This window comes from Bombina bombina, chromosome 7 (assembly GCF_027579735.1).
Source record: "Bombina bombina isolate aBomBom1 chromosome 7, aBomBom1.pri, whole genome shotgun sequence".
Lineage (NCBI taxonomy): Eukaryota > Metazoa > Chordata > Amphibia > Anura > Bombinatoridae > Bombina > Bombina bombina.
Window position 1 is genome coordinate 62,419,314 of NC_069505.1, and position 24,909 is coordinate 62,444,222.

At 41.4% G+C, this 24,909-nt stretch overlaps 1 protein-coding gene across 1 annotated transcript in view; it reads right to left on the minus strand.

Annotated features, from left to right (window-relative positions):
- The window catches only part of PTS (6-pyruvoyltetrahydropterin synthase), a 50,822-nt gene extending 46,072 nt beyond the window's left edge, over positions 1 to 4,750 (minus strand). Inside the window, exon 1 of the mRNA XM_053720144.1 lies at positions 4,613 to 4,750. Coding sequence (XP_053576119.1) covers positions 4,613 to 4,707 — 95 coding nt within the window. The 5' untranslated portion in view covers positions 4,708 to 4,750. The remainder of the gene's footprint in view (positions 1 to 4,612) is intronic.
- Positions 4,751 to 24,909: the final 20,159 nt, after the last annotated feature.

Consider the following 24,909-nt stretch of genomic DNA (forward strand, 5'->3'; position numbering starts at 1 on the left):
TGCTTATACACAGGCAAAGGGAAAATACTCTAATCTGAGTAAGCAAGAAGTGACAGCATTGAAGGGGTTAAGAGAGAACAAAAATCTGATCATCAGATCTGCTGACAAGGGAGGGTCAGTGGTAGTCATGGATAGAACTTTTTTTTATCCATGAAGCATTACACCAACTAACTGACCCAGCCCAGTATCAAAGTTTAAATTTTGATCCCACTGATAGATTCAGACATGAACTAATTCATCTAATCGATGATGGTCAGGAAGCAGGTTATTTAGATGAAAAAACAAGTCAGTTTCTTATAGTAGGTTCCCCAGTGATGCCTATATTCAACTTCTTGCCCAAGGTGCATAAATCCCTCATTGATGTAAAGGGCCATCCTATCATTAGTGGAATAGGTTCCATTTTGGAGCCTTTATTACAGTGGCTGGACTATATTCTACAACCCTTGGTTCAGAGTACTGTATGTCTAGTTATTTGAAAGATACTAAACAGCTCCTTATGGAACTAGACTTATTCACCTGGCAGGATGATTACCATTGGTTGACAATTGATGTCACCTCTCTCTATTCCTCTATACCTCATAATAGAGGATTAGAGGCGATCTTTTTCTTTTTGGAGAGATCTACCTATTTTGATTCAAATTTTTGCCGTTACATTCTCAGAGTTACGGAGTTCTTATTAACACATAATTGTTTTGCTTTTGAAGGCGTTCACTACCTCCAGAGATGTGAGACAGCTATGGGGGCTAAATTTGCCCCCTCATACGCCAACCTGTTTATGGGTTGGTGGGAGCTGTCCCACATCTTTGGATGTAGTGAGAACTGGAAGGAAAAGATCAGATACTACAGAAGATACATAGATGATATTCTGATTGTCTGGAGAGGGGATGAAGCAGAGGCATTACATTTTGTTCAAATTTTGAATGACAATCCAGTTGGGATCAGATTTACCCAATTGTTTGGAAGAACCAATATAAATTTCTTGGATGTCACTCTCATGGGCAATCATGGCAAAGTTCTGACCAAGGTTTACAGGAAACCCATAGCAGGGAATACCCTCCTCCATGCCAAGAGCAGTCACCCGAAAATAGTTTTCAGATCTGTCGTAAAAGGACAGTTCATAAGACTTAAAAGGAATTGCACGACAGATGTTAAATATGGGAGACAGGCTCTCGGAAACATTTTCAAATGCCTGCAGCAGATGATGACCTGGTGGAAGTTGTGGCTAAGGGTTGCAGATATGCTTTCAAGAAGGGTATGACTATAGGTAATATCTTGGCCCCCACGCAACTTGGTTCTCTCAATACTAGTGTTAACTCATCATGGCTAAGGTTCAGAGGTACCTTTAAATGCAGCTACTCACAGTGCACAGCTTGTGAATATCTTCAACAAGGTGAGGGATTTTGCAGCACTATAACTGGGGAGAGGTTCAGTCATTTTTCATGCCTCAATTGTAGAACCACTTATGTTGTTTACTTGCTCATATGTAATACTTGTGGTGCACAGTATACAGGTCTCACAACAAGAGAGACCAGGGATAGAATACATGAGAATCTATCCAACATAAAGGCAGGTCAATTGACCACTCCTTTAGTGCAACACTTTTTATTGAAGCACAACAAAAGTGCAAATTCATTAAAGTGGACTATCATTGAAGTAGTAAAGTGCAATAAGAGAGGAGGAGACAGGGACAAACTTTTAGCCAAAAGGGAAGCCTTTTGGATACACAGGCTCAGAACTAGAGTACCCTATGGGTTGAACTCTGAATATGATATTAAAAATTATTGGGAGTAAAAAGGCGGGGCCTGTGTATCCATAAGGGTAAAAATACTGTTGCAGGAATTACTATGGTCATTAACAGTATTTTCAAATGTATATGACTCTGAGATATATATATATATATATATATATATATATATATATATATATATATATATATATATATATATATATATTTTATGTTAGGCGGCAGTTTGCAGGGTTTAAACCCTTGGAGTGCAGATATATGATATGAACATGTATACCATATTTATTTGTGTATTTTTAATGCGCTCCCAGATAATGCAAACCTAGACTAGGTAAATTAATAATATATACCAGGTATGACATTTCAACTAGTGTTCACATATTGCTGGAGCTGCATTGTTATTTGAAATTTAACTTTCCATTCATAATGTAACTCAATGTAAATGTAGTTGCTATAAATGTAACAAGAGCATGAATGTGGGTGTGTACATATGATTATGCCCAGGATAATGATTTTATCCAATCACATTAACACAGAGGTGAATTTAAAGGTTGTTGTGGTTATGGACTGTAGCTACGATTACGGCCATACAGGCTGAAACGCGTCAGCGGACAGTCCTTTGAGTGTAATCTTTGTCCCTCACAATGTCACTTGAATGTGTGTACCAGCTTTTACCAAGTTGTTAACTGAACTCCTAATAAAAGCCTTTTAAACGCATCCTGTATGCTGGTGCTTCTCATCTGCACTTAATATTTGACCCACAGAAAAACTCACAGGAGGTAAAATGTCTGCACATTGCCATCCCCTAAAACAACAGTGTGTGACATGTATGATAAAAAAAAATAGCAGAAATTAAGAGATCACTTTTTCAAGAATCATATTTGTAAATGTGCAAACAAAAATACTTCTGTGAATTCAAAATTGTACATTATTGATCTGTCAGAATGGGTAGATGAAGAAAAATACTTTTGAAAGGTTGACACATGTTTGAGTCCCCCCCCCCCATTTTCCCCAACCAAGAGCACCACTTCAAATCTGGTGTACAAATGTTTCCATATGTCAGCTGTACTTATGGATTTTGAAAATGCTGTACTCTATATGGTCTTGGTGGAACCATAAGCTGTGGCACTAGGTCTCATTCCATTAAATCTGTTTAAATGCAGGATTTAGGCTTGTTTGTATGTATTTCAAATTAAGTCAGCCTTAGTGTAATCTGAACAGTGTCTCATTTCAAACACTGAACAATCTTAGCCTGAAAGTATAACATTTTATGCAGATGTAAAAATCTTAGATAAAATGCCTCCTGGCATCTGGAAAGTCCTTGCATAAAGGGGCAGTAAACTGAAATGTAACACACACATATATATATATATATATATATATATATATATATATATATATATATATATAATATCTGCCAAAAGGGCACCTACCATTTATTTATTGAGAAGGAAACATTTCTTCGTGGTTTTAAATATAGAATTTCTATAGCCACTGCTGCATATTGCTAAAAATGTGTTTTTATGGACACCCGGCCCCACTACACAACTACCACACTGAAGTTACAATCTGAAAATGCACAAATAAATAAAAAAACATTTGCTAAGTAAGTCTTACCTACTCTGCAAATGAAAGTGATCTGCCATCTGACTCTGGCACACACTGCACAAACTGAAGTGCCAAGTCTGTCTCACACTGTGCAAAGTGGTTTAGTGCACACTGAGAAATCCTCTCAAATGCTAATACTTTACTCCTTGTAATGACATTTCCCACACTCAATAGAACTCTGCTGCAGCGCCCTCTGGTGGCTGCCAATTTTTTTAAAAAAATAATAGTTGTTCTTGCCTCATGGGGCCCACTGGGCCTCTGACAGGAGTCACCCTATTCACCCCCTGATGGCGGCCCTGCAGCCAGATGCATTAATGTTATGACTGTGCAGACATCTGGAAAGTGACAAGTGTAGTATACAAATATTGTGTCATATCTACTACTAGCTACAGATTGTGTTGGTAACTATAGTTAAACTTAATCTTATTAGGGGGAAGATTATTGATAGTTTGGTGGCTATAGATGGTTTCTTAAAAATACAGCAACACTAAAATTGTTATTGTTTAAAAAGATAGATAACGCCTTTACTACCATTCCCAAGCTTTGCACAACCATCATTGTTCTATTAATCTACTTTATAACATTCAAAACTCTAAATTTCTGCCTGTTTCTAAGCCACTATAGACAGCCTCTTATCACATGCTTTTTTTTTTATTTACTTTTCACAACAGGAGACTGCTAGTTCATGTGAGCCATATAGATAACATTGTGCTCACACCCAAGGGTTGTGCACAACACAGCTAAAATGCAAGTCAATAGATAATTAAAAAAAAGGCATGTGATCAGGGGGCTGTCAGAAGATGCTTAGATTTAAGGTGATCACAGAGGTTTAAAGTATATTAATATAACAGTGTTGGTTATGCAAAACTGGGGAATGGGTAATAAAGGGATTATCTATCTTTTTAAACAATAACAATTTTTAAATTGACTATCCCTTTTAAGTACAGCTCTCACTATACATCTATATATTAGTATTTACAGACATACACATGGAACACATTAGACTCTTAAAACAATGTCACTGTCCTTTACAGATGAAACATAAAACATAGTAGGCGGCACATGAGATCTCCTCACACCCAGCTGTATCTGCTTTGTAAGTTTGTCATTTCTTTTCTGTATGTTTTGACTGAAATAAGAGCAATATCCATAAATTAAAAATGCACCAGCTTCACAAGAATGAAGATCATCTTACAGGATGTAGATTGCTAATGTAAATTTGTTGCCTGGGGCAGTCATATGACTGTGTGTGACACTCACCTGTGCAGTCTGTGACAAGCGCTGAAGGATACACTGCGTGAGATCTGGATAATGCGAGGTTTGGCTTCTAAAGGCACTGAGTTACCGTTCTCCATCACAGAGAGCTTGAATTACAAGAAACAGCACTGTACTTCTCTCCTCCTCTATATTCAGCAGCCAGCTGGGTGGACACAAAGAGCCTGTCTCTGATTGGTCAAGCTAAGCACGCTCCTCTGTCACAGTAACAGTGACTAATCTGCAGCTTCACATTCTGTTAACCATTTCACTCCACCAAATGCTGCATGCTTTTTCCTCTCTCTCCTTTGTGCACAAACATATAACTTAATTACTGTGTTTGGTGATACATTTCTTACTTTTTTTTTTTCTTTCTTTATACGTTTTCTAAATTGTTTAAAGGGACAGTAAACACCAGAATTTTTGTTATTTAAAAAGGTAGATAATCCTTTTATTACCCATTCCCCAATTTTGCATAACCAACACAGTTATATTAATATACTTTTACCTCTGTGATTACCTTGTATCTATGCCTCTGCAAACTGCCCCCTTATTTCATGCTTTTTTAGCCAATCAGTGCTGACACCTAGGAGTTTCACATGCTTGAGCTCAATGTTATCTATATTAAACACATGAACTAATGCCCTCTAGTGGTGAAAAACTGTCAAAATGCTTTCTGATTAGAGGCAGTCTTCAAGGTCTAAGAAATTAGCACATAAACCTCCTAGATTTAGCTTTCAACTAAGAATACCAAGAGAACAAAGCAAAATTGGTAATAAAAGTAAATTGGAAAGTTGTTTAAAATGACATGCCCTATTTAAATCATGAAAACCTTTTTTTTTTACTTTACTGTCCCTTTAATGTTCAAGCTTTCTGCTAATGCATGAATGAAATTCTTTAAAATGTAGCAGTTCTGTGGCACTTATCAATGACCATTTTTAAAGTTATTAAGTGTTGAAAAGTGTTCTTTTCCCTTAAAGGGACAGTCTACCTCAGAATTTTTATTGTTTAAAAATATAGATAACACCTTTACTACCCATTCCCCAGTTTTGCACAACCAACATTGTTATATTCTTATACTTTATAACATTTAAACCTCTAAATGTCTGCCTGTTTGTAAGGCTCTACAGACAGCCTCTTATCACATGCTTTTTTTTATTAGCTTTTTACAACAGGAGACTGCTAGTTCATGTGGGCAATTTAGATAACATTGTGCAGGACACTGGACTAATTGGCAAAAAATAAAGTCAATAGATAATAAACAAATAGCCATGTGATCAGGGGGCTGTAGCGAATCATGTCCGCTAGACCTAGCTAAATGCTGACAGCATACGCTGTCGGCATTTAACATTGCACAAGCATTTCTAGTGAAAAGCTTGTGCAATGCCGCCCCCTGCTAGTAGGGGCCATCAATTATTCCAATCGGATCGGATCTGGATGATTTCAGTCCGCCACCTAAAAGGTGGTGGACAAGTTAAGGAACAGCGGTCTTACTATAATGCTCGTGGGATACTCTGCTATCAGACCGAACTCAGCCAGTAGTCTTGTTATCCCAGCGTTGAGCCGGAAAGATAGGGAATATCCCAGAGCAGAGAAAGTTAGCAAGATGAGGGAAGTAGCACTCACTACAGGCAGGGTAGTCTTCAGCGACAATGGAAGAGCAGTCCAAGGGAAACCACTAGAATGGTCAGGCAGGCAGGGTTTGGCAACGGTAAAGCAGCCCAAGGGCAAACCACTAGAATGGTCAGGCAGGCAGGGTTTGGCAACAGAGAGACAATCCATAATAATAGGCAGAGTAGTCAGACCAGCAGAGTTCAGCAGCAGTATATCAGTCCAGCAATTTAGGGGTTAAACAGGCAGAATAGTCAGACCAGCAGAATTCAGCAGCAGTATATCAGTCCAGCAATTTAGGGGTAAAACAGGTAGGGTAGTCAGACAAGCAGAGTTCAAACACAATAAGGCAATAAAGCAGTAACGATCTATTACACCCAGAAGCACACAAAGTAACACCTATACTTGGGCAGTGATAGATTGTTTTGAAAAGATTCGTGCCACAGGCGTCCGGACCGGCATCAGTGAGAGAGGAGCGTGCAGCGATGACATCAGTGCTGCACGCATCCGGACCCGACACAGCCCCTTGCAACAAGCAGGGAAGGAGACGCCGCACCCCTTAGCAATGGCTAGAGCGGCACGGCGTGACATAGCCCCCTTCTCAAGGGTTCCCTCCGGGAACCAGAGTCGGCTTCAAAGGATGAGCAGCATAGAATCTGGAGACCAAAGATGGAGCATGCACATCACGGACAGGAACCCAGGAACGATCTGCCGCAGAGTAACCCTTCCAATGCATCAGATACTGCAGTTGTCTGTGCCTGTATCTGGAGTCCAGGATCTTAGCTACCTCATATTCAGGGTCACCACGGACCAGGAGCGAGGGAGGAGGAGCTTGGAGCTGGGTATATCTATTCTTGATGTAAGGCTTGAGTAGTGAGATGTGGAAGACTGGGTGTATGCACAGGGTTTTGGGCAAGGCCACGTTGTAGGCACAGGAGACAGTCTTTTCAGGACCTTGTAAGGGCCGATAAACCTAGGACACCCAATTTGTGACAGGGTTGATGTAGACGAATATGTCGAGTAGAGATCCAAACACATTTACCCACTGTGATGGCACGTACAGAAGCTCTATGATGATCAGCAAACTTTTTATATCTAGAGACAGCTGAACGTAGCTGAGAGCAAATACGTTGCCAATGAGTGGTGAGTTCAGTAACGTGTCGGGCTGCAGCAGGAACCCCAGTGGACTGAGCAGAAAGAGAGAAGACACAAGGTTGATACCCTGCTGCGGCTTGAAATGGAGAACATCGAAGAGAAGAATGCCAATGAGTGTTTCTTGCCAGCTCAGCTAGGGGTAACAACTCAGACCAGTTGGTATGGCGAGCGTTGACAAAGGCACTAAGGTAGGCTTCAAGATCCTGGTTTACTCTCTCAGTTAGTGTTTTATTCTGAGGATGGTAGCCAGAAGACAAGGAAACAATGGTTCCAATCAACTTACAAAAGGCTCTCCAAAAGATAGAGATGAACTGTGGACCTATGTCGGAAACAATATTCACAGGAATGCCATGAAGTCGTACCACATGCAAGAGAAAAAGAGACGATGATTCTTGGGCAGAAGGCAGTTTGGTTAGGGGTACCAAATAAGCCAGTCTGGAAAAGCAATCCACCACAACCCAGATAACTGTATGGTGGTCAGAAAGAGGAAGGTCCACAATGAAATCAATTGTTATGTGTGTCCATGGTTGTTTGGGAATGGACAATGGTTGGAGCAAGCCAGGAGGCAAGGATCGGGGAGTTTTGTTTGCAGCAAAAGTTGTGCAGGCTTTCACATAATCCTGAGTGTCAGACTTCATAGTAGGCCACCATACGTGTTGTGAAAGATGCTTAAAAGTCCTTGTTAAACCAGGATGTCCTGAAAGTTTATTATCATGAGCCCAGGAGAGTACAGGAGTGTGTATATTCAGGAGGTACAAAAAAGATATTGGAAGCCACTGGAGCTTCAGGAGGTTTACTAGACTGGTAACATTGCAGTCTTTGAAGAATGGTGGTATTCAGTTGAGCTACCACGCAGGAGGGAGGTATGATGTGTTCAATAGGGGAGGAATCACTTGAGTGAGGGAACTCACGAGAAAGGGCGTCTGCCTTCTTGTTCTTGGTCCCAGGAAGATAAGATACCAATAAGTTAAAATGGGAAAAGAACAAGGCCTACCTGGCCTGTCAAGGATTGAGTTGATGAGCAGTTTCTAGGTAAGTCAGATTCTTGTGGTCGTTGAGAATCTGAATGGGATTGGCAGTGCCCTCTAACCAATGACGCCATTCAGTCAAAGCCATCTTAATGGCTAAGAGTTCACGATTACCCACATCGTAATTCCTCTCTGCAGGAGAAAAGCGTTTAGAGAAAAAGGCTACAGGGTGTGACTTGGAAGTCAAAGGATCCCTTTGGGTTAGAACTGCTCCAGCCCCTATCTCGGAGGCATCAACTTCTAGAGTGAACTGTAGGTCAGGATCAGGATGGCGGAGCACAGGAGCAGAACAGAAAGCCTTCATGGCTTCAGGAGGCCAATGTTTACAGTCTTTGTTCCATTTTGTCAATTCAGTGAGAGGAGCGCTGTTTGAGAAAAGTTCTTTATAAACTTGCGGTAATAATTGGAGAACCCCAAGAATCTCTAATTTTTTTAATGAAGTAGGTTGAGGCCATTCTAGAACTGCGGTGAGTTTAGCAGGATCAATGGCAAAACCCTCCTTCAAGATGACATAACCAAGGAATTGGATCTGAACTTGATCAAACTCACATTTTCCTAGCTTGGCTACCAAAAAATTGTCTCTGAGACGTTGAAGTACCTGTCTCACATGTTTATGATGCTCCTCCAAAGTGGAAGAGGAAACAAGGATGTCATCCAGATAGACGATGACAGTGCAGTTGAGGAGGTCACGGAAGACATTGTTGACAAATGCCTGGAAGACTGCACATTACACAGCCAAAAGGGCATTACAAGGTATTCGTAATGCCCAGATTTTGTGTTGAAGGCGGTCTTCCATTCGTGGCCTGGAAAGATACGAATCAGATTGAATACCCCACGTAAGTCCAGCTTGGTGAAGAAGCGAGCATCCTGGAGCGAGTCATATAGCTTGGTGATCAAGGGAATGGGATAGCGATTCTTGATAGTTATGTTGTTCAAGGCCCTGTAGTCGATGCAGGGTCTGAACCCACCGTCCTTCTTACTGATGAAAAAGAAGCCTGCCCCAGCAGGAGAGGAGGAAGGGCGAATGAAACCTTTAGCTAGGTTCTCTTGGATGTACTTCTCCATGGATTTGGTTTCAGCTTTGGAGAGTGGATAGGTCCTCCCTTTAGGAAGTGGGGCTCCGGGAAAGAGGTCGATCTTGCAGTCATAAGGACGGTGGGGTGGCAGCACGTCGGCTGCTTTTTTCTCAAACACATCAGTGAAGTCAGCATATACTGAGGGAAGGTTTGGAGGAGTCTGTATACTGGCTATAGGGATGTGGAGCAGAGGAGTGATTTTAGCAAGGCAGGAGTGGAAACAGGAGGTACCCCAGGAGGCCATTTGTCCTTCAGCCCAGTCGAACTGTGGATTGTGTATCTGAAGCCAAGGAAGACCAAGGATGACAGGCTGTGCTGGGGAATGAATGGCCTTGAATTGCAGCTGTTTGGTATGAAGGACTCCCACAGTCAGGATCAGGGGTGCTGACTCAAAATGGATCAACCCTGAACCAAGGGGGGTGCCATCCAGAGTAGTTATTTTGAGACAATGTCTTTTCTGCAGACGAGACAAGCCAGCTTGAATCATAAAACGGTGATCCAGAAAGTTTCCAGCTGCCCCTGCATCAATGAAGGCTTGAGTGTGGACTGTAGTATTCTGAAGTAAGTTAAGGGTTACAGGTACCAGAATCTGAGTGGAATGAGGGGATTTAGTAGAGATCATTCTTAGAGGTACCCCAGTGTTATCCCCTAAGCATTGGCTTTTCCCAGATGAATGTCACAGTCCTTTAGTTGGTGGGAGTTAGAACCACAATAAACGCATAGTCTCAATCTTCTTCTCTGTCTTTCAGACTCTGAGGGTCTGAAAGAGGAAAGATCCATGGGTTCCTCTACTGGGGTAGCTGGAGAAGTTGAAGGGGTAGAGGATACTGCCGAAACCAGACAAATAGGAGGACAGGAGGGAAGAACCCTCCTAGTTCTGTCTCTTTCAGCTTGTCTCTCCTGGAAGTGAGAGTCCAGACTGATACAAAGCATTATAAAGTAATTCAAAGAAGAAGGAATATCACGATAAGTGAGTTCATCTTTGATGTGTTCATGCAGACCCCTCCTAAAGGCTGCCTTGAGAGCACTGCCATCCCAAGTGGTTTCAAGTGCCAAGGTGCGAAACTCGATGGCGAATTGTGCCACAGTTCTATTGCCCTGGCGGAGATCCAGGAGAGAAAATTCTGCAGCAGAGGTAGGGCCAGAAGTCCCAAACACAGAAGATAATGCAGAAATGAAATCATCAGCATCATGCAGGAGTGGAGCCTTTAGTGGAGCCTTGTCCTTTAGTAAGGAAATGATAAAGGTGACCCTTGACTGGTGAGACTGAAAGGTGTGAGGATCATTGCGGAAGTGCAGCCTGCATTGGTTAAGAAAACCCCTGCAATCAGTAGTACCTTCATATTTGTCAGGCAATGGTATTCGGGGTATACTCCCAGAAGCAGAGGAAGAAGCCGCAGTACTAGGTGTAGAGACTGGTGGTACAACAACAGGAGTGGTATTCCTCGCTGTAACTAGTAAGGAGAGTTGAGCTGTAATAGCCTCTAGCTCGGAATCCAAATTCTGCAACTGTGTGGTATGGGTTCCCAACATCTGTCCCTGAAGATAAACTGCTTGTGCCACCTCATCTGGCTCCATGGCCCAAGTATAATGTAATGCTTGTGGGATACTCCGCTATCACACCAAACTCGGCCAGTAGTCTTGTTATCCCGGCGTCGTGCCGGAAAGATAGGGAATATCCCAGAGCAGAGAAAATTAGCAAGATGAGGGAAGCAGCACTCACCACAGGCAGGGTAGTCTTCAGCAGCAATGGTAGAGCAGTCCAAGGTAAACCACTAGAATGGTCAGGCAGGCAGGGTTTGGCAATGGTAAAGCAGTCCAAGGGCAAATCACTAGAATGGTCAGGCAGGCAGGGTTTGGCAATGGTAAAGCAGTCCAAGGGCAAACCACTAGAATAGTCAGGCAGGGTTTGGCAACAGAGACACAACAAAGAAGTAGGCAGCACACCAGGATTCCAGTAAAACAGGCTATTTTTATTCCAGCGCAGTGAAGAAATACATACAAACTCACAGGTAAGAGGGGAAGGTGGCGTGTCCTTACGCATTTCGTGCCGTGCGGCACTTAGTCATAGGATGACAGGTAAGTCTACCAACAGAACCTATATACCCAGAACAGTCAATCAGAGACCTTCAAAAAGGAGCCAATCGCCATACTGGACCAGGTAAGTGAAGGGACAAAACATAGTGAAGTTTAAAAACAATCAAAGGTAGAAGAGATTACCCTATGAAAAAAAGAGTATATACATATATAAATTGGCAAACTTTTTTTGAGCAAAAGTGTCAACAGAAACAATTATTATTATTTAATTCCCAATAGACTTATAAACATCAAATAAGATCCTTGACTATACGAGATCAATCTTCATAGACAGAGCAACAACGATTAAAGCCATGGCATTAACAACAATGTAGCAATGGAATTTAAACAAAATTAAATTAAATTACGTTAAATTGAATACATCTGACACAAACACCACGGTGCTAACAAATTCCCATACTGAAGCGGTTATAAGCCAGATTCCATAACAACATCTATTTCAAAATCATCTATTTTGTTGTAAGAACATATTACACAGGAGCACTCTTAGGTATGAGACTGAAACAATAAGATGTTTGCCTAAAACTTTAAAGACCCATAAATGGTGTATTTCCTATGTGTAGTGTAAAAAGTAAAAAATCCTGTTACATAAAATAGGAATGTCAATACAGAGTATATATTAGTCAACAGAAGGTCACCTAATGTCAGGGTGCCAGGAATCAGACTGAGACGAGAAGTGCAAAAATAATCACACCTTTATTAACAAAAAAATAATAAAAATCCACAAGTCAAATAACAAGCCAGGAGTCAAAACCAGAGCTGGTAGTCAGACGAACCGAGTCAGGAGCCAAAGTGAATAGTCAGACGAACCGGAATCAGGAACAAGGAAAACAGCAGAGTCAGGAACAAGCCAGGGATCAGGAACCAGGAAGGACATCAGACAGCCAGGTAATACACAGGAACTCTCACAAACAGGTCTGAGACAACGCAAAGGCAAAGCATACTGAACAGAGGCCCTTTAAATAAGTGATGACATCACAATTCTGAGACTGCATCCTGTCTCACACAGATGATGCACACCAGTCTGGCCATAAAAGGAAGTGCAGGAAATGAGCAGCATCCCCCACAATGCACCATAGTCAGGAAGAGAGGTGAGTACAATGGCTACCAGCAGCATATGGCAAACAAAACAGGAAAGAAACCCTGACAGTACCCTCCCCTCAACGACCCCTCCCCCACGGGAGGACAAAAGGCTTATTGGGGAAACGGGCATGGAAGGCACGGAGGAGGGTGGGAGCATGAACATCAGAGGAGGGAACCCAAGAACGCTCCTCTGGACCATAGCCCCTCCAGTGAACCAAATACTGTACACGACCCCTGGACATACGAGAGTCGATAATGCTGCTGACCTCATACTCCTCATGGTTGTCAACAAAGATAGGACGGGGACGAGGCAACACAGTGGTAAACCGATTATAAACCAATGGTTTCAAGAGGGAGACATGAAAAACATTGGAGATGCGCATTGCAGGAGGAAGGTCAAGAGCGTAGGCCACAGGATTGACCCGTCGGAGTATTCGAAAAGGACCAAAATAACAGGAAGCCAGTTTATTGGAAGGCACACAAAGGTTCATGTTGCGGGAGGACAGCCAAACTCTCACCAACCTGGTAGGAAGGCGCGGGCAGACGCCTACGATCAGCCTGGAACTTTTGGCGCTGCATAGAACGATGAAGGCAATCCTGAATCTGCACCCACGTGGAACGGAGTTGCAGGAGATGCTCCTCCAAAGCCGGAATACCCTGAGACATGAATGAATCGGGCAACAATGATGGTTGAAACCCATAATTCGCCATGAACTGGGATAACTTGGAGGAAGCATTAATAGCACTATTACGAGCAAACTCTGCCCAAGGTAACAGCTCAGACCAATTATTGTGGTGATCTGCGACATAGCAATGGAGGAACTGTTCCAGATCTTGATTAGACCGTTACACAGCCCCATTGGATTGAGGGTGATATGGCGAGGAGAAGGAAAGCTGGATCCCCATTTGAGCACAAAAGGAACGACAAAATCTGGAGACAAACTGGCTACCCCGGTCCGACACTATCTCCTTGGATAACCCATGTAAACGGAAGACCTCCCAGGCAAAAATTGAAACAAGCTCCTGAGCGGTAGGCAACTTCATCAAGGGAATGCAATGTGACATTTTAGAAAAACTGTCAACCACCATAAGGATAACAGTATTGCCATTGGAAACAGGGAGCTCGACAATGAAGTCCATGGAAACATGTGTTCAAGGACGCTCACCATTAGCAATAGGTTGAAGAAGACCCACAGATAGACTTTGGTTCCAGCTTAGGTGTGGATGTTTTCATCCAATGTCCTTTCTTTTTGTTTTTGTTTTTTTCTTTTTTTTTGTTGGACTCTTACTCACTATCTTTAGCTTTATTGTCACCTTTGTCGCTCTTTTTATGTGATCTCCTATAGCCACCAGTAGAAAATCTCCTCTGTCTTCCAGAAAATCTTGACCAGTCATATACTTTATTGTTCACGTAATCCTCTTGGTCACTGTTAAATTTGCGTCCTTTTAGAGCGGCTAATTCACTGTCAGATCTTTTGATCTTTGTCTTCATATTAGCCTTAAGTCCCGTATAATGCTCATCAGCTTTGTGATCTTTAAGCTCCGCCTTAAGCGCTTGGACACGCCCCTTAAGGGCTTCACTTTTCATGTTCTTACTATTAACTAAGATGTTCATCAAAGTAATTGAACATGTGGTCAGTGCTTCTTTCTACTCCTGTGTTAATCCCTCATGTTCCAAATCATAAGAGGCGAAATTTCTTTATCCTCAATCCTCTGGGGATTCTTCTGCACTCAATGTAATGTTGAAAGGCTACTGTATCCCACATTAAACGTAAGTCCCCCAATAACAATCTCTCAGGTTGGTTAAACATAGTCTTGTCTCTGTTGACATTTTCGTTACCAGTTGAGAACAATTTCTCTAAAAAATATTTTCTACCTTCAATATTAAAAATGGATTTATTGAAACTTAAAGCCCACTCCTCCATTTTGTGAGAGTATATTGTAATATAACTTCACAGTATACGAATCCAGTTACTTGATACTCTGATAAAGTTACAAGGTGCTGTTGCAAAGTGAAAGCCGTAATGGCAAATTGACGATGTCAGAGAATACACAAGGGCAATAATGGGTGTACACGATTCAGTCACTCTTCTCATGGGATCTAAATAAATCAATCGAGTATTTCTTCTTAAAGCTTATTGTACAACAAATTAGAAAAACACACCTATGCCCCAAAGTAAACTCCCAATCCCTATTTGCCAATATAAATTATGCTTGACGGGTGATTATAGAAAAATGTGTACAAAAAAAAAGGAAAAATACACTTACAAAATCATCCCGGTGCTGTATAGGAACCGAGCTCGCGCCAAACCTCGAGTCAGAATGAGGAAGGAAGAGAGAAATAGCGTAGCTCTAGGTGCAGCACTGACGGCGGCTTCCAACAGCTCACAGCTCACAGATGTGAGATGTTGGAAGCCTCCGTCAGTGCTGCACCTGGAGCTACGCTGTTTGGCAACAGAGAGGCAATCCAAAATAATAGGGGTTAATAGGCAACGTAGTCAGGCAAGCAGAGTTCAGCAGCAGTAAATCAATCTAGCAATTTAAGGGTTAACAAGCAGAGTAGTCAGACCAGCAGAGTTCAGCAGCAGTATATCAGTCCAGCAATTTAGGGGTAAAACAGGTAGGGTAGTCAGACAAGCAGAGTTCAAACACAATAAGGCAATAAAGCAGTAACGATCTATCACACCCAGGAGCACACAAAGTAACACCTATAATTGGGCAGTGATAGATCATTTTTGAAAGGAGTTACATAGGTGCAGGATTCGCGCCACAGGCGTCCGGACCGGCATCAGTGAGAGAGGAGCGTGCGGTGATGATGTCAGCGCCGCACGTATCCGGACCCAACACAGCCCCTGGCAACGAGCAGGGAAGGAGACGCTGCGTCCCTAGCAACGGCTAGACATTTACGACCGCTGCTTATTAACTTCCGGGTCGGAAGCAGCATCCACTGCTTAATAAATTGACCCCATAGATACAAGGTAATCACAGAGGTGCCCAAGGAAGGTATCAACTCAGGGGAATCGCCGACAAACAAAGTACAAATAACAAATAATGTTATTAACCTCTCTTCTGAGGAATTATCGGTTGAACATTTTGAAGTCCTTTCTTTTGGTCTAGGCTTTTTGCCCACCACAAATTTTAATTTGTTACAGACCCTTTTAGACGTAAATCTTTTGATAAGGAATCTGACATTAAGAAGGCATTTTGGGGACAGTGAATCAACATTGGCCAACACAGTTAGACAGCCCCTGCTCACTGTGAATGACACCCAACATTTTGATGAAATCTGTGATGTAGTTTCATTACAGTCACTGGAAAATGAATCTAGAGTCACTTTGGGCACAGTGAACAGCGTAATTTCCCTGAAAAGTAAGTCAACATTTTACCCCATTCACAGCCGTGGCACTATACTGGGAACATTCCAACAGAGGATGGAAACTGATCTCATTAATTTAGCAAGCTCTTGTACTAACATTAGGCACAATTTAACCAACAAGCAAAAGAAGGCCTTGATTGAGCTACAAAACAATCAGAAATTGGTGATACTCACCGTCGATAAAGGTGGTGCAGTAGTGGTAATGAATAGAACAGATTACGTGGCAGAGGCATTGCGCCAATTGCATAACACACACGATTATTTGAAGCTGGACAGGGACCCCACTAGTGCTTATTGGTAAGAACTAAGTCAAATTTTAGATAATAGTAGGGAGCAGGGGTTTCTGGATGACTAGACTATGGAATTTTTTGGATGTAAAATTTCCCAGAACCCCCTGGTTCCACAATCTTCCCAAAGTGCATAAAACATTGGAGAATGTACTGAGGAGACCCATTGTGAGTGGGATTGATTCCCTACTAGAACACCTCTCACGTGGGTAGACTTTATATTACAAACTTTGGTTGTGGAATTGGCCTCATACATAAGGGATACAAAACATGTCATCAATATTATCCAACATTTTGAATGGGATACAGGCTATGTTTGGCTTACTGTTGACACAGTGGCACTTAACTCATCTATTCCGCATGATAAGGGCATCCAGGCGGTTTTCTTTTTCTTGCGGAACTTTTCAAATTTTTCGGATGAGTTTCAGGCCTATGGGGGGTAGTTATCATCGTGTCAACTTTTCTGCCTTCGCCGGCCCAATACGCCCGCCTAAGCTTGCCTACCTTCGCCGCCGCGGACCTGAAAAAATACGCCTAAGTTATCAAATAAAGCTGTCAAAAAGCCACGGGGTGATGAGCAGCGGACTGTGAGAGTTATCACTCATCCGATCTCGCTGCTCTTCGGCTTTTTCACAGCTTTATTGCTAGCCTGTCACTAAGCACTCACACTAAACTGCACTGTTCTACCCCCTATACCAGCGCCCCCGGAGCCCCCCGCAACTAAATAAAGTTACTAACCCCTAAACCGCCGCTCCTAGACCCTGTCGCAACTATAATAAATGTCTTAACCCCTAAACCGCCGCTCCCGGAGCCCACCGCAACTATAATAAATGTCTTAACCCCTAAACCGCCGCTCCCGGAGCCCACCGCAACTATAATAAATGTCTTAACCCCTAAACCGCCGCTCCCTGAACCCGCCGCAACCTATATTAAATTTATTAACCCCTATCCTGCCCCCCACTACACCGTCGCCACCTATAATAAATTTATTAACCCCTATCCTGCCCCCCACTACACCGCCGCCACTGTAAGAAATTTATTAACCCCTAAACCTAAGTCTAACACTAACCCTAACACCCCCTAACTTAAATATTAATTAAATAAATCTAAATAATATTTCTATTATGAACTAAATTAATCCTATTTAAAACTAAATACTTACCTTTAAAATAAACCCTAATATAGCTACAATATAAATAATAATTACCGTATATTGTAGCTATCTTACGATTTATATTTATTTTACAGGTAACTTTGTATTTATTTTAGCTAGTTAGAATAGTTATTAAATAGTTATTAACTATTTAATAACTACCTAGCTAAAAGAAATACAAAATTACCTGTAAATAAATCCTAACCTAAGTTACAATTAAACCTAACACTACACTATCATTAAATTAATTAAATTAATTAAATACAAATAACTACAATTAAATACAATTACATAAACTAACTAAAGTACAAAAAAAGTTACAAACATTTAAAAAATATTACAACAATTTTAAGCTAATTACACCTAATCTAAGCCCCCCTAATAAAATAACAAAGCCCCCCAAAATAAAAAAATGCCCTACCCTATTCTACATTAAAAAAGTTCAAAGCTCTTTTACCTTACCAGCCCTTAAAAGGGCCTTTTGTGGGGCATGCCCCAAAGAAAACTGCTCTTTTGCCTGTAAAAGAAAAATACAACCCCCCCAACATTAAAACCCACCACCCACATACCCCTAATCTAACCCAAACCCCCCTTAAAATAATCTAACACTAATCCCCTGAAGATCATCCTACCTTGAGTCGTCTTCACTCAGCCGAGCCACCGATGGAACTGAAGAGGAAATCCGGAGCGCCAGAAGTGATACTCCAAGGGGCGCTGAAGAAATCTTCCATCCGATGAAGTGATCCGCCAAGCGTTGCTGAAGAAGTCTTCCATCCGGCCGATGTCATCTTCCAAGCGGCGCTGAAGATCATCTTCCATCCGGGCGATGTCATCTTCCAAGCGGGGTCTTCAATCTTCTTGCTTCAGGATCGATCTTCATCCCGCCGACGCGGAACATCCTTCTTCCCCGACGGACTAACGACGAATGAAGGCTCCTTTAAGGGACGTCATCCAAGATGGCGTCCCTTCAATTCCGATTGGCTGATGCGATTCTATCAGCCAATCGGAATTAAGGTAGGAAAAATCTGATTGGCTGATTGAATCAGCCAATCAGATTGAGATCGCATTCTATTGGCTGTTTCCGATCAGCCAATAGAATGCGATCTCAATCTGATTGGAAGATCGATCGATCCTGAAGCAAGAAGATTGAAGACCCCGCTTGGAAGATGACATCGCCCGGATGGAAGATGATCTTCAGCGCCGCTTGGAAGATGACATCGCCCATATGGAAGACTTCTTCAGCAACGCTTGGAGGATCACTTCATCGGATGGAAGATTTCTTCAGCGCCCCTTGGAGGATCACTTCTGGCGCTCCGGATTTCCTCTTCAGTTCCATTGGTGGCTCGGCTGAGTGAAGACGACTCAAGGTAGGATGATCTTCAGGGGATTAGTGTTAGGTTATTTTAAGGGGGGTTTGGGTTAGATTAGGGGTATGTGGGTGGTGGGTTTTAATGTTGGGGGGGTTGTATTTTTCTTTTACAGGCAAAAGAGCAGTTTTCTTTGGGGCATGCCCCACAAAAGGCCCTTTTAAGGGCTGGTAAGGTAAAAGAGCTTTGAACTTTTTTAATGTAGAATAGGGTAGGGCATTTTTTTATTTTGGGGGGCTTTGTTATTTTATTAGGGGGCTTAGATTAGGTGTAATTAGCTTAAAATTGTTGTAATATTTTTTAAATGTTTGTAACTTATGTTTTTTATTTTTTGTAACAGCTTTTTTTATTTTTTGTACTTTAGTTAGTTTATGTAATTGTATTTAATTGTAGTTATTTGTATTTAATTAATTTAATTAATTTAATGATAGTGTAGTGTTAGGTTTAATTGTAACTTAGGTTAGGATTTATTTTACAGGTAACTTAGTATTTCTTTTAGCTAGGTAGTTATTAAATAGTTAATAATTATTTAATAACTATTCTAACTAGCTAAAATAAATACAAAGTTACCTGTAAAATAAATATAAATCCTAAAATAGCTACAATGTAATTATGAATTACATTGTAGCTATCTTAGGGTTTATTTTACAGGTAAGTATTTAGTTTTAAATAGGAATAATTTATTAAAGTATAGTGTAGTGTTAGGTGTAATTGTAACTTAGGTTAGTTTTTATTTTACAGGTAAATTTCTCTTTATTTTATCTAGGTAAGCTATTAAATAGTTAATAACTATTTAATAGCTATTGTACCTAGTTAAAATAAATTGAAATTTGCCTGTAAAATAAAAATAAATCCTAAGATAGCTACAATATAATTATTATTTATATTGTAGCTATATTAGGGTTTATTTTAAAGGTAAGTATTTAGTTTTAAATAGGATTAATTTAGTTCATAATATAAATATTATTTAGATTTATTTAATTAATATTTAAGTTAGGGGGTGTTAGGGTTAGTGTTAGACTTAGGTTTAATAAATTTCTTACAGTGGCGGCGGTGTAGTGGGGGGCAGGATAGGGGTTAATAAATTTCTTACAGTGGCGGAGGTGTAGTGGGGGGCAGGATAGGGGTTAATAAATTTCTTACAGTGGCGGCGGTGTAGTGGGGGGCAGGATAGGGGTTAATACATTTCTTACAGTGGCGGCCGTGTAGTGGGGGGCAGGATAGGGGTTAATACATTTCTTACAGTGGCGGCGGTGTAGTGGGTGGCAGGATAGGGGTTAATAAATTTATTATAGGTGGCGACGGTGTAGTGGGGGGCAGGATAGGGGTTAATAAATTTATTATAGGTGGAGACGGTGTAGGGGTGGCAGGATAGGGGTTACTAGGTATAATGTAGGTGGCGGTGGGCTCCAGGAGCGGCGGTTTAGGGGTTAAGACATTTATTATAGTTGCGGTGGGCTCCGGGAGCGGCGGTTTAGGGGTTAATATGTATAGAGTAGCTTGCGGTGGGCTCCGGGAGCGGCGGTTTAGGGGGTAATACATTTATTTAGTTGCGGCGGTGTAGGGGGGACAGATTAGTGGTGTTTAGACTCGGGGTACGTGTTAGGGTGTTAGGTGCAGACAATTCCCATAGGAATCAATGGGATGTCTGGAAGCAGCGAACTTGTACTTTCACTATGGTCAGACTCCCATTGATTCCTATGGGATCCGCCGCCTCCAGGGTGGCGGATTGAAAACCAGGTACGCTGGGCCGTAAAAGTGCAGAGCGTACCTGCTAGTTTTTTGATAACTAGCAAAAGTAGTCAGATTGTGCTGCACTTGTGTGCGGAACATCTGGAGTGACGTAAGAATCGATCTGTGTCGGACTGAGTCCGGCGGATCGAAGTTTACGTCACAAAATTCTACTTTTGCCGGTCTCTAGCCTTTGATAACTAAGGCGAATCAGCCTCGCCACAAATACGCTGCGGAATTCCAGCGTATTTGAGGTTGACGGCTTGATAACTACCACCCTATGTCATGAGAGTTGTGAAATTCCTCCTCGCCCATATTTTTTTCAAATTTGAAGGGGATTGCTATCTCCAGAGATGCGGCACAGCCATGGGAGCTAAGTTCGCCCCATCATATGCTAATTTATACCTAGGCTGGTGGGAGCTTGGACGCATCTTTGGAGACAGAAATCCGTTTAGTAGTAACATCAAATTGTACTATAGGTACATTGATGATCTCCTTTTTGTTTAGAGGGGTGGCATTGAGGAGATCAGAAGTTTTGTACATTATTTGAACTCAAATGATATGGGCCGGAACTTTACTTTTGAGATGAATCCATTGGAGATTAACTTCCTGGATTTGACGCTAAAGGGAGTTACAGACGAGAAAGAAACTACCAGTGTCTACCGCAAGCCAATAACAGGGAACACCCTCTTACATGTCAACAGTTGTCACCCCAAGCATATTAGATTTGCCATAGCTAAGGGAAAATTCACTAGACTAAAATGCAACTGTTCCAATCCCTTAGATTACAAAAAAGAAGTCAATGACCTTAGTAAAAGACTAAGAGATAGGAAATATCCCAATTATGACATTCTTAGAGCCAAAAAGCTTGTGGATTCAACTTCCAGGGATGTACTTTTATGCACTAAACAGAAGAGAGCACACTTGGACAAGTTTCAGGGGATACATTTTGCCACTGAATTCAGTGTCCAATACCAACACATTTGCAAAATAGATAAGAGGAATTTTTCACTTCTTGCAGCAGATGACCTTCCTTCCAAAGTGGTTAACAAAGGCACAAGGAGCTCCTATAAAAAGAGCAGAACCTTAGGTTCAATATGAGACACACACAAAGTAGCAATAGCTCTTGACTCAAACACACAGGAATGTACAAGTGTGGAAGTAGTCGTTGTCGCCCATGCGAGTATGTACATATTACTAAGAGATTTAAGTCAACAGTGAATGGGAAAAGTTTTGATATACAGTAATGTCTGAAATGTAAAACCAATTAGGTCATATATTTAATCACCTGTTCCCAATGCAAATTGCAATACATTGGCCTTACGTCAAGGGATATGAATTCAAGGATTAGAGAGCACTTTTCGACCATCAATACAGGCAAGGCATCCACTCCATTGGTACAGCACTTTGTCAGAACACACAATGGGAACCTAAATACATTTAGGTGGTGCGCCATTGAAAAGGTTGTTCTGCCCAAGCGTGGTGGCAACTTTGACAAGCTGCTAGCCAAAAGAGAAATATTTTGGATCTTTAGACTTGAAACCAGGGTACCAAGGGGACTCAACCTCCGGTTTGCAGTCTATTTTTCCAACCTTTCATAAGTTTTTTAAAAGGTATTTCATAAGAGATTTTTTCATGAGTTTTTTCCATTAGCTTTTTGTCCCGTACTCTGTAATGTGTGTATCATTCAGAAGGGGGCAACTACTACTATTATGTATCATACAGCCCAGTGTGGGCCATCATATTTTTCTACATATTTTTCAGACTAAATTGCTCATTATTGCCAGTTAGTTGTCTTTAAAAGGAAAGTTTGTTGTCTTTAACATTAAATTGTTGCACAATTTAATGGTTTGTCAGTTTTTTGTTTTGTGGGCGACTCAAGGCCGGCCATAGCCATTGCGGGGCTCAAGGCAGGATGACAAAATAGAGCCCCCTTTCCCTCCACCGCCAACCCCACAAATCTCCGCCCCCATCCCTGTCCAATCTCCGTCCCGCCCAATCTCCGCCCCGCCCGATCTCCACTCCCAACCCCACCCAATCTCCTCACCTAACCCCAGTCTCACAGCTTTTAAAATGAAAAAAAGATAGAAGAAAAATCATTTAAGGTAATGCACAACTATATATATATATATATATATATATATATATATATATATATATATATATATATATATATATATATATATATATATATATATATATATATATATATATATATAAATAAATAAAAACACATAAATACACTAATGTGGAGCACTATAACATTGTATATATTCCAATATACCATTTGTACTATTGGAACAACTGTTTATGTATATAATGAAGAATTATGCTAAAAATTAGCAACAGTTGAGTTGAACTGGGCCTTATTTTTATGTGTTTTCTTATCATAACAAGAACATTACAGAGACACCAGGGCCGGCCCTAGCAAGTGCAGGTCCCTAGGCAGATTGACAGCGCGAGGCCTCTACCCAGAACAAAAAATATTTAAAAGAAATGGGGCAAATCACTGTACCACACAAACACACAGATATAATACACACACAGAGATACTTATATACACATACATTCACACACTCATACACATACACAGTTGTACACACACACAGCCTACACACACACAGCCCACACCCCCCACACACATACACAGATAGCCCCCCACACACACACACACAGCACACACACAGAAACACAAAGACAGCACACACACAGAAACAAAAAGACAGCACACACACACAGAAACACACAGACAGCACACACACAAACACACAGACAGCACACACACAAACACACAGACAGCACACACACAGAAACACACAGACAGCACACACACAGAAACACACAGACAGCACACACACAGAAACACACGCACACACAGAAACACACAGACAGCACACACACAAACACACAGACAGCACACACACAAACACACAGACAGCACACACACAAACACACAGACAGCACACACACACAAACACACAGACAGCACACGCACACACAGAAACACAGACAGCACACACACAAGACAGCACACACACAGACTCACACAAGACAGCACAAACACAGACTCACACAAACACAAACATACTTAGTTACTAATATATTTTGTTTTTCACTTTTACTAATAAGCCATGAAAATGAATATCATGATCAACATTAACAATGCTGTTGCATGCAGATGAAGCAGACCAAATAAATCATATTAAAGAGGGAACACGCTTATCTCAAACAAAATTAAAAACTCCAGATTACTGTACATCAAGAAAACATTCCTATAATGACAAATGCAATATCTGCCTTACAGTCAACATAAGTAAAACACAGCAACCAGCTACAGAGCAACTGCACATACTTCCCAATGAATAAATACATTTATAATTTTGCCAGGGCCGGCTCAGAGTATTGGGCTGCCTGGGTCCGAGAATGAAATGACTGCCCCCCAGTAGTAACATTACTGATCAGCATATCAGTCTACTAGCCCGGCGCTGACCTTACTAAACCTGCCTACCTGCATGCAACCAATGCTTATGAATAATTGTGCAAGACGTGGGAAGGAAGTCAGGGAAGAGATATTGCCCCTGACTTTCTCTTTATCCTTGTGCAATATGACGTTACGCTAATGGGAGCCTGCGACTTCACTTACAGTGACAGAGGATAGGAGTGGTCTGGGTCTGACAGTGACAGACTAAGTTACTGAAGTGCTGCCATTGTCAAGTGTTGCCTGGGTCCGTTGGACCCACTTGGTCCCATGGTTGAGCCGTCCCTGAATTTTGCTGACAAAACTTAATCATTACATTATACCAGCTAATTCAAGTAAAAGGGTGTGTGTGTATGATATGAGTGTGTGTGTGTGTGTGTGTGTGTGTGTGTGTGTGTGTGTATGTATGTATGTATATGTGTGTGTGTGCTTGTGTGTGTATGTATATGTGTGTATGATATGAGTGTGTGTGTGTGTGTGTGTGTGTATGTATGTATGTATGTGTGTGTGCTTGTGTGTGTATGTATATGTGTGTATGATGTAAGTGTGTGTATGTATATGTGTGTATGATGTAAGTATGTATATGTGTGTATGAGGTAAGTGTGTGTATGTATGTGTGTATGATGTAAGTGTGTGTATGTATATGTGTATGTATGTATGTATGTATGTATATGTGTGTGTGTATAAGTGTGTGTGTGCTTGTGTGTGTATGTATATGTGTGTATGATATGAGTGTGTGTATGATATGAGTGTGTGTGTATATGTGTGAGTGATATGAGTGTGTGTTTGTGTATGGATGTGTATGTGTGCTAGTGTGTGTATGATATGAGTGTGTGTTTGTGTGTATATTTTGTGTATGAT